The 17,045-nt window shown below is 40.1% G+C and overlaps 1 protein-coding gene across 1 annotated transcript; it reads right to left on the bottom strand.

The window, feature by feature from the left end:
* Positions 1-627: 627 nt before the first annotated feature.
* LOC113175433 (RNA polymerase II subunit A C-terminal domain phosphatase SSU72-like) lies at positions 628-3,308 on the bottom strand. Its single transcript, XM_077794023.1, has 2 exons — positions 3,295-3,308; positions 628-1,198 (listed from the first exon to the last, which is right to left on the bottom strand). The coding sequence occupies exons 1-2, from the start codon at positions 3,306-3,308 to the stop codon at positions 628-630; spliced, it is 585 nt and encodes a 194-aa protein (XP_077650149.1).
* Positions 3,309-17,045: the final 13,737 nt, after the last annotated feature.

Genomic DNA, 17,045 nt, shown 5'->3' with positions numbered 1-17,045 from the left:
AATTAGAACAAATTTTTAAAAAGACAGAAGCATCTATTTTTTTGGCATCTATTTATTTATTGGCCAGGTTCCTCCTTAACATAACTCATTGCTTTAGTTAAGTACTTATTTAATACTTTAATGCAGGAACTTAGGAGGAGCAAAAAAGGAAAAACAGGCATAAAGACACACATATGTTAAGGGGATGTATCATACCCTTCTTTCTTTTTGGGTTAAAGAAAAACCCCTTTATAATCTATATCTTCTTCATAAATAAAAAGGAAACAGAAAAAAAAAAACAAATGGTTTTAATCTGGTTCGTATGTGCATCTTCTCTTTCCATATATGTTTGCAAAATATCACAGTCCACTGGCCAAGTATCTAAAAGAAAAAGATACCAGGAAGGAAAAAAAAATATTAACAAAAGAGCAGCTCAGGAGGCTGGGGCAGGAGGATCCTGAGGTCAAAGCCAGCCTCAGCAAAAGCAGGCTGCTAAGCAACTCAATGAGAGCCTGTCTCCAAATAAAATACAAAATAGGGCTGGGGATGTGGTTCATTAGTCAAGTGCCCCCAAGTTCAATCCCCAGTACTCCCCTCAAAGAAAGAAAGTTCAAGAAGGTGGCTTTGGACGGCGTGAGGCGGCCATCTTCAGTAAAAGCAGACAGTGTGCAGGAAAGCCTTTCCAGTCTTCTTCTCAAAATTTTGCAGCATGCCATCGATGTCATTCTCCATGTCACTCAAGTGCAGGATACACATGCAGATCTCCCAGATAATGAGCCCTCCCCGGGTGGCCTCTCTATGGTTGTCCACGATGTCCACGTTGATCACGTGCACTGGCCGGCAGGTTACCTGTTCTCTGGAATTAAGAACTTCCACCACCTGGTCGTAGACTAGCTCTTTACATGTGAAGATCAAATCAAACTCATCTTCACAGTCCTGGAACCTTTCTGGCCGGAGCTTGATTCTCCTATTTCTGTCTAACATACGTAAAATGCCATTCTGTGCATAGAAGTTTTCATCCTTCCTAAGAAGATCGTGGAACATCTCATCATATGTGGTTCTGAAATCATAAACATTTTGCTTGCCAGGTGCTGGTCCTGGAAGCCTCACGTGAGCTCCTGTTCCAAAGGACCGGACATTGAATCCTTGTTTGCTGAGGAGGCGGTGCGCCACCATGCTCCGGTTCAGGTTATTGGAGCACACGACAGCCACCCGCAGACGGGACCAACGCAGATCCATCGCCATCCTGTACTTCCACCCACAGGCTTCAGCCAAAGCACAATGGAAAGCAGCTAATCCCAGTCAGGGATGAAAACAGCTTTATGCAACTCAGAGCCTGGGAATGCCAAGCAGCCCGCTGGTCCCTAGAACCAAGGAGAGACCCCTGTGTTATAGTCAGGTTTTTTCCTGTTGCAATTAGGCCCTGAAAGAATTCCCCACGCAAAGACACTTCACCCGGAGAATTCCAACTTTATTGCAAAAAGCTGTGTGCTTATATAGAACTAAGGGGGAGATGGTAGGGCTTAGATAAATGGCAGGCCACCCGTTTATTGGCAAGTTCTTCCAGATTATCAGCTCCTGAGCCCAGGAATTAGTTCTTATTGGGGCTAAGGTTCCCCGCCAGCGAGATTTGAAATTGGCGCCGGTGGGAGAGTTCACAAGGACGAGAAATTTTCACGCCACTGCAGAAAAGAGGAAGGTAGGAAGAAGAGGTCCTTAGGCGCCATGTTGGGGTTTTTTTCTCTGGGGTACGGCTGCCGTCTATACTTTTCCCAACAGGCCCAACAAGAAAAATTTTTAGAGGAGGAAAGTTTGGGTGCTCACGGTTTGGGAAGTCTTGTCAGTAGAAGGCTGGCTGTATTCCTGGGGGCTTCAGATGAGGAGGAACATCATGGTGGAAGAACGTGGTGGAGGGAAGCAGCTCTCGCGATAACCAGAAGCCAGAGCCAGGTCTGCACTTGCCACATACAAATACATACCCCGAGGCCACGCCCCAGTTCCCGCCTCCTCCAGCCGCGCTCCACCTGCCTCCAGTTCCCACTCAGTTAATTCCACCAGGGATTAATTCACTGACTAGGTTAAGGCTATAACCCAATCATTTCTCTTCCAACCTTCTTGTGTTCTCTCTCCTGAGGTTTGGGGGACACCTCACCTCCACACCATAACACCCTACCTCTCCCAAGGGCAGGCTTCCCAAAGGTCTGGCCACAGTTGGCCAAGGCCAAGTGCTGTTTCCTGAGGCCCACGTGCTCTACACAGCTGCTGCTGGCCCACAGGGTCAGAGCCTGGTTAAGCGTGAAGGGAAAGGGACGAAGGAGAGCCGGTTACGTGAGAAATGAAAGATGGAGACCAGCTAGAGATACCACAGAGTTTGTTTGTCAGAGGCGACAAATAAAAGCCATCTCTCTATAGGAGAGAGAGGCAAAACAGGCTTGAGTTGCAGGCAGGTCCTAATGCAGTGGTTAAGGGCTGGTTTGGTATGAGGGAGTCCTCAGCCTTTCTCGGATACGCCCTTGGGCAGGAAAGCGAAAATTTTTCCTTAAAATGGCGGCTGCTACTTAAGATAGCCACCCAGATGCTAAGCAAGGACCTTATAAAGAGTTTGGGTTTTTTGAGGGGAAAGATGGAGGATTAGTGTGAGCCAGCATTTCGCTTAGCTCAGCTACCCAGAACTCAAACAGCAGAACTGTAGCATGTCTCCCAGAGGCTCAGAGTGAAAAATCCTGAGACAGGGAGGGACAGTCTGCCCTGGATGAACCCCAGACTGCTTGATGCATTAATTGAATATTTTAAAAAACCTTGGGCTGGGGATGTGGCTCAAGCGGTAGCGCGCTCGCCTGGCATGTGCATCGCGCTGGGTTCAATCCTCAGCACCACATAAAAATAAAATAAAGATGTTATGTCCGCCGAAAACTAAAAAAATAAATATTAAAAAATTCTCTCTCTCTCTCTCTCTCTCTCTCTCTCTCTCTCTCTCTCTCTCTCTCTCCCCCTTCCTCCCTCCCTCTTAAAAAAAATAAAAAATAAAGCTCTCCACCAGAGTTGATCAATCCTTTGCGATCCAGGAGCAATTTGAGGACTATAGCGTGGCAGAGCTTAAAGAATCAGGAAACCCAGATCCATAAGTTTGCAGCTAGGTCTACGTGGGCCTGTCTGAGCCTCACAATCCTGTGAAAAGTCAGAAACTGGGAGCATTTCACCCAGGGGAGCACAGGTTAGAGAGGCTGGAGGGAGCCTGGCTCTCCTCAGCTCTGTGAGTCCTGAGGCTGGCACAGACTGAAGGGACTGGCTACAGTGGGTCAGATGCTTGGAAGAGGGTGGGAGGGCATTTGGTTCTCAGCTCGCCCAACCAGTGGGTCCCGTGCCCACCAGGTTCCCGAAACACACTCGGGCCAACACTGACCAGGTCGCGACAGAAGCGAGGCTCTGATTCCTTCCCCACTTTGGCATCCACTGGTCCCCTGGACCTGCCATGTCTGGCATCAGTCCAAAACACAATAGGGCCCTCAGGCTCCCAGTCCCCAGTCTCCCATACCTTCTCAAGCCCCCAACTCAGCCCATGGCACTGAGCTTCGTGGCCAACCCATGGGTCTCAGAACCTGTGACACAGAACAGCTGAGCCCCAGACATGGCCGGGCTCCACATTCCTTTGGGCTGCCAGACCCTCCAGATCCAGCACACAGCTGTGAGACAGGTGTGCAGGTCCTGGTGCCCAGGCCTCAGGATGAGCTGGGAGAAAAGGACCTGCCCAGGAAAACAAAAGGGCTGGGATGAAAGAGATTGACTTTGGAGACTAAGTCAGACACCAGAAATCATGGGGTCCTCAGGCAACATAAGGGGCCAAGAATAGACTCCTACACCAAAGGAGTGGAACCCAAAGGAGATTCATGGGGTGCGGTCTTCCAGTGTGGAATGGTAATTACTGGGTCCTAGTGGCACATGCCTTATAATCTCCAGACCAATTGTCACCCAGCAAAGAGACCAGAGCATACCTAGAAAACCCACCCATCCTGAGGGTGGAGCAAGCGTCATACACTAGACAACCCCACCTACCTGCTGAGAAGGGAAGGGGAGAAACTTTTGAAGTTCAATGGAAACAATTTTTTAATATTTCATTGAGATCCTTTTTTATTATTTTTAACACACATTTCAACCATTTTTGAAACAAAGTGTTTTTCATGTGTCAGTTTATTGAGGAATGGGATGTCTGAATAGTATATTACAGTTTTGTTGTTTACTTTTTTTAATTTTTAAAAAATTTTACTTTATATATATTTTCCTCTCACTTTTCTGTTTCCTTGAATTCTCTCTCTCTCCTTTCTTCTGCTAACAGCCAAATTCCATTAATTCCTCTTTTTCTCTTCCTACAATATTTTACTTCTATATCCTCTCCCTCTTCTTCATAAATATGTCATCCTACACCTTTTCTGTTCTTTCATTGTCCACCACTTGAAATCGTAAACCATTTTGCAAACTGTTTATATTGTAGACAAAAATTGAACACATCATTTCTGTTTATTTGCAACAAAACAGTAAAAGCTCTTATAGGAGCTATTTGGTTTACAGCTGTATGTTGTTTGTACTGGATGTTGTTATTATTTGTCACCCCGTCAAAGGCGAGATTCCCAGAAACATTCAGGTATACTATGTGCCTACAAGGTAGAATCTGTACTGCCTCAGAAACACAGTGCTAGATGTGGGAGATGGGCATACATGACAAGAAAAAACAAAGAAACAAAGCGCCCCAAACAAACCAAGACACTTCAATAATAGAACCCACTGACAACACAGTAGAAGAAATCTAGAGGAGTTTATAATGTAACTAGTTCAGCCAATTCATGACATAAAGGATGATGTAAGGACTGAAATCAGAGACTGTTATAGTTAAAGCAACGTCCTGGGGTTTCATAAATTGACTTCCAGACCACTCACGTATTATCAATCAAGTCTTTATGGAAGCACACTGGTGGCGACTTATTGGGAACATAAAGTCTGTTCTGGATCAGCCCAGAACAATTGCAAGGGTGCTCCTTTTAAGCCTGAAAACCACAAAAGGGGCATTTGGGGGTCCAGCCAATGCAAGCAAGCCAAGTTACAGCAGTGGGAGAGTGTAGTCAGGTGGCGGGAATCTTAATCAATCACAATTAGCTCACTCACCCCAGTTACAGAAACACAGCCCCATTCTGATAGTTACAGAAACAAAGCCCTGTTAGGTAGTTCCATGTTCTTAAGGGTTTCTATAGCAAAAGGAAAAGAACAACTTGCCCCAGTAGTGACCTTTCTATTTGGCATGGTTCTTTTACAAAATGGAGTTACTAAACAAAATGAAGACACTTCTGCTTGACTATCACAAGACTAATTTCAGGAGATTAAAAAATCACTTTAATAGAGATTCTGAAAAGAAATCAAACAGAAATCCTTGAAATTTAGGAATCAATAAACCAAATAAAAATGCAATGTACAGCATCACCAACAGATTATGCCACTTGGAAGACAAAACCCCAGGCAATGAAGACAAAATGCATAATCTTGAAAATAAAGTTGGCCACACAAAGAAGATGGTAAGAAACCATGAACAGAACTTCCAAGAATTGAAGGGTAACCTGAAAAGGCCAAATTTAAGATTTATCAGGATAGAAGAAGGCATGGAGATACAAACCAAAGGAATACAAAATCTTTTCAATGACATAATATCAGAAAATTTCCCAAACCTAAAGAACAAGATGGAAAATCAAATACAAGAGGCTTACAGGACCTCAAATGTAGAAAACTGCAACAGACCCACACCAAGTCACATTATAATGAAAATACCTAACATACAGAATAAGGGTAGAATTTTAAAGGCTGTTGTAATGCCAGATTCGTGGGACCCCAAAAGACCTCCAGGAGCCGAATCTGATGCAATCACACACGAGTCTTTATGGCATGCTCAAGCCTGGACTCACAACCGTTTCTGACATAGAGGTCCCAGGGAGTGAGTCCTGGTTCTTTGTCCACTGAGATTTTATAGGTTTTGGGGGGATACTCTATGCGTCACAACAACACACAGCAAATCATTCCATATCACGGGAAAGTCAAACAACAACTCTTAACATTGATTAGCACATTCACTGGTGGGAACAAATTGGGCAGGGGTGATTGATTAGTATAAGAGGAGGATAGTTTGAACTGATTGGTTTAGGCCACGAGGGGTGTACGTGCTAAACTACATGGTTTCCCAACATGTTATCAACCACCATAAACTACTGGGGGGGTCACCTGGCATCCCAGGTATTTTCCCTGTCTCATGATGATTGGTGGTTGCTAGGGGGTTGCTATGGGTCCTCACCTAGCCTAACTGAGTCAGGGACACCTGGTGCCACAGATCTCTCCTGTTATTTGCAGACAAACCACTCAGCAGGGTGGGTATGTACTTAGGAGCGCTCTTGTGGGTTTTTTCAAGGACAAGGGTCACGCCCCCTTCCTTGGACAGGCTTTGCTCTGAGGTAGAGGCTGGCTTCTCAAAAATGGAGTCACATCAGTTTCTCACTGTGAGAAATACATATCTGAAGGGGTTGGCTATAGTGGGTAAGAAGGTTGGAAGATGGTAGAGGGCATTTTGTTCTCAGCTCACCCAGCCAGCCAGTCCGGTAACCACTGGGTTCCTGGAACCCACTTATCCAGCAATGGCCAGGTCCCAGTACCACCCTGGTCCCTGACTCCCTCCGAGTCATGTGGGAGACCAACCCAGCACATGACTGAGTTAACTCTCCTGCTGGGCAATGTGGCGTCAGGCACTCATGCTGCTTGACTGCCCCACTCTTCTAGAATTCGAGTGACTGTCTTCCTGCCTGGTGGTGGCTTCCTACATTCCCAAGGGTGGAGCTACACTCACCTGTTCCTTTCTAATATAACCCCTTGCCCTGTTTAGGGTAGAATATTCCATGGAAGTGCCTTGTGTGTGTCCCCTTCTCTTACTGTGCCCTTGGGTGTGGCCTACCCAGGTGTCAGTCAACCTGCTGACAGCAGACATCATGAAGATACACTCAGCCCCCTGAAACCTGACCCCTTGCCTCATTTGAATAGCTTCTCCTCAATAAAAGAGATCAGTGTGTGCTCTAGCTCTCTCTTCCTGTGGACCCTTAAGGTCAGAGGAGCCATCACAGGGACCCCAAAGAAAAAGGTATTTCTGTCTCTTGTGTGGTTATTTTGCGCAGCCCAGTCAGCCCAGTTCAACTGGAGTGACCCCTGATCCTTTTAGTCATGAACAGAAACCCAGCAATTGGCTTCCAACATGGGGGCGAAAGGTCTCAGTTTTTAAGCTGCCAGGACCAAAAGCGACAAATGCTGGCTTGTAAGGGGGGACTCCAACTTAAATAATAAAAGTTTAGTGAAGTTGAAAGTTCTCTCCAGAAGTTAAGCATGCTTAGGATTGCAGAGTATTGTGGGCGGAATTGTAGAAAGTAAGTGAATTAGACAAAAGGAAAATCTGTGACCTTAAAATTTTTAATATTGGGGTATAATTCTAGAGACTGTAAATAAATGTGAATAGTTATTAGTATGATTAATGGGCTGTGTTGTTGAGTCCTCTCCACAGAAAGAGTGCTTTTGTGGGTTTTTTTTTTGTTTGATTGTTTTTGTGAATCTTTATAAAAGTTTTTTTTGGGCTTTATATTCTAGAAGTTTGTGCTTGGAGAGTGAGAAAAAGGGAGAGAAAAATGTTGTGATGTTTACCTGGAGAGAAGCAATTTCAATTTTCTATGTTTTTGTGAATACTCGGGAAGTTTGTACTGACTTCTTTGCTACGTGATTGTCCAATTAATCAGAAAGGCTGTAACTCAGCCACTGGAGACAAAAGACTTTAGCTGCTGCTTACTATGGGGTCTGTAACTAGACCTGTGCAGTCAGCAATGCTTTTTTAAAAAAATATTTATTTTTTAGTTTTTAGGTGGACACAATATCTTTATTTTATTTTTGTGTGGTGCTGAGGATTGAATCCAGTTCCTCACACATGTGAGGCAAGCGCTCTGCCACTGAGCTATAGCTCCAGCCCTAGCAATGCTTTTAATCCTTAAATGACTTGATCTGAATGCCAAATGCAGACTAGTTTAATACCTGATGGTAATGCTGGTGTCTGCTGATAAAACTTTTAAAGCACCCACGTGTTACAAGGAAAAGTAGAAAATATAAGAGGACATAGGCTGTAACCACAGGTTGCAAAGACAAAGCAAGCTGCTACCTGCCATAGGATCTTGGCCAGGTGGGGGAAAATGCAAACAAAACCAAAGGAAATGCAATCAGCTAGGAAAATTCAGGGAAATTTTGCCATAAATAGGGGCAGAAGATTCTTTGTTGTTTCCATCACCATGGTAACCACAGGATGCCTGGTGGGAGGAGCCAGCTTCCTAGTCCTGCCTCCCGTATTTTCCCAGGCTTCCGATTGGTTCTTCCATAGTCACTCAGACAGGACTTCTAGTCCCGCCTTCCAGCTGCTAACATGTACTTCCTGTTTCAGATTGCTACTGGAGCTGCTCAGAGCCTGCATTTTTAAAAATGCCCACCTGTAAATGCTAATGAAAAATATCTTTTTCAGACAAAATTTAATTCCACAGGTTTCTACGTTGCAGCCCTAAATTTAAGTTAGTTTTGAGTTAAATAACCTGCCTTTTCTCTATAGTTGTGTTACTAAATAATGTTGTATTGATGAGAGACTCTAAACATGCTTTTTTGTATTTAACTTTTAAATTTGGAGGTTAAGGGGATGCATTTGCTCACCACAGGAACAAAAGCCGGCAATATTCCTGTGATGACCAAAAAATATTTATTCTCATTCCTGACTATATAATTACAAGAAATAAATATGTATGCACAAGGATCTAATTTCAGTTACATCAAGTGATGTCACATAGAAGAGTGCACTCCTAGTTAAAAATAAAATGAAATGATCCAAATATTTTAAGAACCATGTTGTTACAGAAAGTTAATACAATGATAAGTTATGTCTTTATTCTTAATATATATTTTCTAGATATTTAGATAACCTATATTTGTTAATCCATAAAACAATTAACACATATGTCTAATTGTTTAGTTAATGTATATTTGTTTAATTGTTTTTCTTCAACAGAAAACCCATAATTTATGTTTTATATGTACATTTATCAGATATTCTGCCTTTTAGTTACAGATATTTGAGATAAATATATTTTACTATAAATTTGCTTTTAAGTGAAAATACAATCTTCAAGTAATTTTTAATTTTCAAGTTATTGTACAAACTTTTATAAGATGATAAACAAAAATAATTCTGTCTGCATAAATATCTAAGAATTTTAACTATATTTTTATTGACATTTCTTATCAAAGTATAATAATTTGTTTATAGATTCTAAGGTTTTCAGAAATTGTTCCAAAGTATAACAACAACAACAACAAAAAAATTCTAGAAGAAAAGAATTGCTTTAATAGAGAGAAAGCACACATTGGAGATCCTAAAAAGAAAAGAGAAAACATCTTGGGCTGGGGATGTGGCTCAAGTGATAGGGTGCTCGCCTGGCAGCCCGGGTTCGATCCTCAGCACCACATACAAACAAAGATGTTGTGTCTGATGAAAACTAAAAAATAAATATTAAAAAATTCTCTCTCTCTCTCTCTCTCTTTAAAAAAAAATAAAACATCTTTGGGTAAAACAAGGCCTTTATATTCTAGATTTTAATGGTAAAAGTATTTCCCTAAATAAAAATATTTTTATATCATTATCTAAACAGATGATATGAAATGTTAAAACAATTAAAAAAGAGATTTATATATACTAGACTGACTATAAAAATTTTAACTGATTAATTCAAAGATATTTCAGGCTATTTCCCTAATTTTACTATACTGATGTGAGGTAAGATTTTGTCCATATTTTGACATAATAAAAACCTATTAAAATGTTAAGTTTATTTCTTTATAAAAAGGTTTTATTGCCTAATGATTCTTGCTATTTAAGACAAAGATTAATTTTGGTAAATGAATTCACATCATTGATTAAACACTAAGTATCTTAGACTGCTAACTTAGATCCCAATTTTGATAATTGTCCCTAGAGACTAATTTGATTGATTCAAAGACGCTGTTGATTCTTACATTTTGTTTGTTAGATAATTATGAAATTTGGAAAAAAATTTTATTAGGACTGAGGTTCTCCAAATTAAAGTCATATATTAATTTTGAACAATAAAGGTTACAAACTTTAAAAAAATCATTGATATTATAAAAGTTTTCTGGTTGGACCTATTATCTATAAAAAATACAGTAAAATTTATATACTGATCCCTGCACTTGGAAATAACCTTAACCATATTTTCTGAAAGACAATTGAAAGGAACCTATTTAAAGGATAATATTCTAAAATATAGAGATATTTTGAGACCTTCTCTCAAAAAGAGATTGAGAGTTCTTGCTAAATTGTTAGGATAGATTAACTAGTCTATGTTGGAAAATTATAATGATCAATAAAAGGTAAATCTATTCTGATCATTTAAATACTTGTACTATTACCTATAACTTAAAATAATGATACTATGACTTATGCCAATCCTTTACTCAATTTTATTAAAGAAAAGGGGGAATACAGAGATAATCTGAAGATGGCAGCAAATAGAGTGTGTCAACCCCATGTACCACATCACTGTGCAGGTGATTAGTGAGTTTAGAACGGCCAGAAGCTATCTTGTTAGGAATTTCCAGCAAAATTGGGGTGCACTGAATTCTAGAGGAAGGATTTCAACACCCGAGGATCAGTTACTGCAGCTCAATCGCGAGTGAACCATGCGCCTGGAGATTCAGGCTGATTGATCAGTGGCCCACCTCTCAGCCGGAGCCTGCGCGTCGATGTGCCAGCAACGCAGAGAAACGGTGCCATGGATTCTGTGGGGTCCTGCCAACTGTGCCCTAACAGTGCTCCAGGCTGAGTTCTGGGTTTGAGACGGGGGAGAGAAACAATCCAGATCTGCTCTCCACACCGGACACCCCACCGAGGAAGCCAGCGGCCACCATCTTGGAGAGCTGACATCACCATCACCAGTTTCTGACAGATACGACCCCATTGCAGCAAGTTCAGTGATAGAACAGGTGATTGACATTTAGCCCTTCTCCCATACAGCGGGGAAATTGCATAAAATCTCTCCCCGGCTTTCCGGGGGCGTGATTATCAGAGTGAGCGTGAATAGAGGCGTGGGGAAAGGTAAAGGCACCTGACCTCCAACCCCCCCCTCCCACCAGTGGTGAAAATGAAACCTGTCTCACCAGATCCTGGAGGAGTGGCTATTGGAGGGAATCGAAACAATTGGGGGCCAGTTCCCAATACCGTGCTCCACATCCAGGAAACTGCAGGCCCAGAGTGTAGCTTGAACTGCGGAGAGGTATCACACTGGGGAAGGCCTGTCTGGCGGGAGAAGTGAGGAGACTAGAGGCCAGGAATAAACCTAAGTGAACAGGATTGGAGAGACACCAGGTGGGGGAGGAGGGAGCGGCCTCATACGGATTGTTTCCTACAGTTCGAGGGCAAAAATCTTGGTCCGGAAGGCACAGCTTCACCTACTGGAAGTGAAAAAATAGAAGCCTAACAGTGTTTTTTTTTTTTTTAATTGTAATTTTTATTTTACTTTATTTTATTATTTTTTAATCATTTCTTCTTTTTCTTTTCTATTTTTTTCTCTTTCTTTCTTCTCTCCCTCTCTTTCTTGGTTTGCTTCCTTACCTTTTCCCTATCTTTCCTCCCAAGCATGACCAAATGCAAATAGATGAATATTACGAGACGGTCTATAGTCCACCTAAGCCCTTTACTACCCCCAAGAACTCCTGTCTATTCTCTTGTTAATATCCACCTGCATTTGAGCAACCCCCCAAACAAGCTAAGATATACTAAACTCCATACCATCAAATCGCCTGACCTTAACATAAAATCCTAAGTTCAAACCTCAATTCTCTATATGCCATCAAAATCTGTAGGCCTTTAATGAAACTAATGAATTTACCTTAAATCAAAATTAAATCCAACATCTCTAAACATTGTCTCCCAACCCAAAGGAGAGATCTTGGAGCTATACAAAACCAAAACAAATTTATAGGTGAAAACAGAAACACAACAGTCAAACAGAGTTGGAAAGTAACGTGAGCACCATGAAAAAACAAGGGAAAAAGGATTACAAACAATGCAGGATAACTTAAATTTACAGAAGAACCTAGAGGCATCAGAAAAATGGACCGAGAAAGAACTCAAGGCATACCTGACTCAGATGGAATGGAATCCTAAAGAAGTCATTAGACAGCAAATCCAAACAATGAAAAATACTTTGAAATTGAATTACATAAGCAGATTCAAGAAGCAAAAAATGAACACTATCAGGAGATAGAAATTTAAAAAAAAATCATACAGTAATCCTAGAAATGCAGGAAACCATAAACCAAATCAAAAACTCAAATGAGAATATTACAAATAGACTAGATCAAAGAGAAGTCAGAACAACAGATAATGAAGACAAAGTTTATCAACTCGAAAAGACTATAGTCAATGCAGAAATGCTGGTAAGAAACCACGAGCAAAACATCCAAGAGATATGGGATGTCATAAATAAATGAAACTTAAGAGTCATTGGGATAGAATAAGGTATAGAGGTCCAAACCAAAGGAATGAGCAACCTATTGAATGAAATAATCTTAGAAAACATTCCAGAAATGAAAGATGGAATGGACTGCCAAATTCTGGAAGCCTACAGGACCCCAAACATACAAAACCTTAATAGACCAACTCCAAGACACATTATTATGAAGATATCCAACATACAGAACAAGGAGAGAATATTAAAAGCTACAAGAGAAAGGAGGCAGATTACATTCAGGGGTAAACCAATTAGGTTAACAGCGAGAAGATCCTGGAACAACATATTTCAAACGCTGAAAAATAAGGGATTCCAACCAAGAATATTGTATCCAGCAAAATTAAGCTTCAGGTTTGACCATGAAATTAAAATATTTCATGATAAACAAAAATTAAAAGAATTTGCAGCCAGAAAACCAGCACTGCAAAAACATTTTGAGCAAAACACGACAAGAAGAGGAAATGAAAAACAGCACCCAAAACTAACAGTGAGAAGTAACTCAGTAAAGGGGGGGAAAATAACCAAAGAGGAAAAACAAGCCAAATTAAAATAAATAAATAAATAAACGTGACTGGAAGTACAATCCATATATCAATAGTAACCCTAAACGTTAATGGCTTAAACTCACCAATCAAGCGACATAGGCTAGTAACTTGGATTAACAAAACAGACCCTACAATATGCTACCTTCAGGAGACTCATCTGACAGGAAAAGACATACACAGGCTGAAGGTGAAAGATTGGGAAAAATCATACCACTCATATGGTGCTCGGAAGCAAGCAGGAGTGGCCATACTCATATCGAATAAAATCAACTTCAAACCTAAGTTAATGAAAAGGGATAAAGAAGGACACTATATACTGTTAAAAGGAACCATTCACCAACAAGACATAACAATTATCAATATGTATGCACCAAATAATGGTGCTGCAACGTTCATAAAACAAACTTTCCTCAAGTTCAAGAATTAAATAGACCACAACACAATAATTATGGGTGACTTCAACACACCACTATCACCATTGGACAGATCCTCCAAACAAAAGCTGAATAAAAAAATTATAGAACTCAATAACACAATCAATAACCTAGACTTAACTGACATATATAGAATTTATCAGCCATCATCAAGTGGGTATACGTTCTTCTCAGCAGCACATGGATCCTTCTCAAAGATAGACCATATATTATGCCATAGGGCAACTCTTAGTAAATATAAAGGTATGGAGATAATACCATGCATCTTATCTGATCATAATTGAATGAAACTGGAAATCAATGATAAAAGAAGGAAGGAAAAATCCTGCATCACCTGGAAAATGAACAATATGTTACTGAATGATCAATGGGTTACAGAAGACATAAAGGAGGAAATAAAAAAATTCTTACAGATAAATGAAAATACAGACACAACATATCGGAATCTATGGGACACAATGAAAGTAGTTTTAAGAGGGAAATTCATTGCCTGGAGTTCATTCCTCAAAAAAAGAAAAAAACAAAAAATAAATGAGCTCACACTTCATCTCAAACCCTAGAAAAGGAAGAGCAAAACAACAGCAAAGGTAGCAGAAGGCAAGAAATAATTAAAATCAGAGTGGAAATCAACGAAATTGAAACAAAAAAAAACATGGAAAAAATTGACAAAGCTAAAAGTTGGTTCTTCGAAAAAATAAATAAGATCGACAGACCCTTAGCCATGCTAATAAAGAGAAGAAGAGAGAGAACTCAAATTACCAACATATGGGATTAAAAAGGCAATATCACAACAGACACTACAGAAATACAGAAGATAATTAGAAATTATTTTGTTGGTGAATGGTTCCTTTTAACAGTCATATGATTTGCCCAGATTGAGTCAGGAAGATACACACAATTTAAACAGACCAATAACAAAGGAGAAAATATAAGAAGCCATCAAAAGACTTCCAACCAAGAAAAGCCCAGGACCAGATGGGTATACAGCGGAGTTTTACAAAACCTTTAAAGAAGAGTTAATACCAATACTTTTCAAGTTATCTCAGGAAATAGAAAAAGAAGGAGCTCTTCCAAATTCATTCTATGAGGCCAATATCACCCTGATCCCGAAACCAGAAAACGACACTTCAAAGAAAGAAAACTACATACCAATATCTCTAATGAACCTAGATGCAAAAATCCTCAATAAAATTCTGGCTAATTGGATACAAAAGCATATTAAAAAAATTGTACACCATGATCAAGTAGTATTCATCCCTGGGATGCAAGGCTGGTTCAATATACGGAAATCAATAAACATTATTCACCACATCAATAGACTTAAAGATAAGAACCATATGATCATCTCGATAGATGCAGAAAAAGCATTCAACAAAGTACAGCATCCCTTTATGTTCAAAACACTAGAAAAACTAGGGATAACAGGAACTTACCTCAACATTGTAAAAGCTATCTATGCTAAGCCTCAGGCTAGCATCATTCTAAATGGAGAAAAACTGAAGGCATTCCCTCTAAAATCTGGAACAAGACAGAGATGCCCTCTCTTACCAATTCTATTCAATATAGTTCTTGAAATACTGGCCAGAGCAATTAGACAGATGAAATAAATTAAAGGCATAAAGATAGGAAAAGAAGAACAAATTACCACTATTTGTGGATGACATGATCTTATACTTGGAAGACCCAAAAGGGTCTTCAAAGAAACTACTAGAGCTAATAAATGAATTCAGCAAAGTGGCAGGATATAAAATCAACACACATAAATCAAAGGCATTCCTGTATATCAGTGACAAATCTTCTGAAATGGAAATGAGGAAAACCACCCCATTCACAATATCCTAAAAAAATAAAATAAAATACTTGGGAATCAACCTAACAAAAGAGGTGAAAGATTTATACAATGAAAACTACAGAACCCTAAAGAGAGAAATAAAAGAAGATCTTAGAAGATGGAAAAATATACCCTGTTCATGGATAGGCAGAACTAACATCATCAAAATGGCGATATTACCAAAAGTTCTCTATAGGTTTAATGCAATGCCAATCAAAACCCCATTGGCATTTCTTGTAGAAATAGAATAGAGCAATCATGAAATTCATATGGAAAAATAAAAGACCCAGAATAGCAAAAGCAATTCTAAGCAGGAAGTGTGAATCAGGAGGTATAGCGATACCAGATTTCAAACTATACTACAGAGCAATAGTAACAAAAACAGCATGGTACTGGTACCAAAACAGGCGGGTGGACCAATGGTACAGAATAGAGGACACAGAGACCAATACACAATATTACAACTATCTTATATTTGATAAAGGGGCTAAAAGCATGCAATGGAGGAAGGATAGCATCTTCAACAAATGGTGCTGGGAAAACTGGAAATCCATATGCAACAAAATGAATCTGAATCCCTTTCTCTCGCCATGCACAAAAGTTAACTCAAAGTGGATCAAGGAGCTTGATATTAAATCAGAGACTCTGCATCTGATAGAAGAAAAAGTTGGCTCTGATCTACATATTGTGGGGTCAGGCTCCAAATTCCTTAATAGGACACCCATAGCACAAGAGTTAAATACAAGAATCAACAAATGGGACTTACTCAAACTAAAAAGTTTTTTCTCAGCAAGAGAAACAATAAGAGAGGTAAATAGGGAGCCTACATCCTGGGAACAAATCTTTACTCCTCACACTTCAGATAGAGCCCTAATATCCAGAGTATACAAAGAACTCAAAAAATTAAACAATAAAAAAACAAATAACCCAATCAACAAATGGGCCAAGGACCTGAACAAACACTTCTCAGAGGAGGACATACAATCAATCAACAAGTACATGAAAAAATGCTCACCATCTCTAGCAGTCAGAGAAATGCAAATCAAAACCACCCTAAGATACCATCTCACTCCAGTAAGATTGGCAGCCACTATGAAGTCAAACAACAACAAGTGCTGGCGAGGATGTGGGGGAAAGGGTACACTTGTACATTGCTGGTGGGACTGCAAATTGTTGCAGCCAATTTGGAAAGCAGTATGGAGATTCCTGGGAAAGCTGGGAATGGAACCACCATTTGACCCAGCTATTGCCCTTCTCAGACTATTCCCTGAAGACCTTAAAAGAGCATACTACAGGGATACTGCTACATCGATGTTCCTAGCAGCACAATTCACAATAGCTAGACTGTGGAACCAAACTAGATGCCCTTCAATAGATGAATGGATAAAAAAAATGTGGCATTTATACACAATAGAGTATTACTCAGCACTAAATAATGACAAAATCATGGAATTTGCAGGGAAATGGATGGCATTAGAACAGATTATGCTAAGTGAAGCTAGCCAATCCCTAAAAAACAAATGCCAAATGTCTTCTTTGATATAATGAGAGCAACTAAGAACAGAGCAGGGAGGAAGAGCAGGAAGAAAAGATTAACATTAAACAGAGTCATGAGGTGGGAGGGAAAGGG

The sequence above is a fragment of the Urocitellus parryii genome, chromosome X (assembly GCF_045843805.1).
Source record: "Urocitellus parryii isolate mUroPar1 chromosome X, mUroPar1.hap1, whole genome shotgun sequence".
Classification (NCBI taxonomy): domain Eukaryota; kingdom Metazoa; phylum Chordata; class Mammalia; order Rodentia; family Sciuridae; genus Urocitellus; species Urocitellus parryii.
Note: the sequence above shows the minus strand (reverse complement) of the source record. Positions and strands in the feature narration are given on the sequence as shown.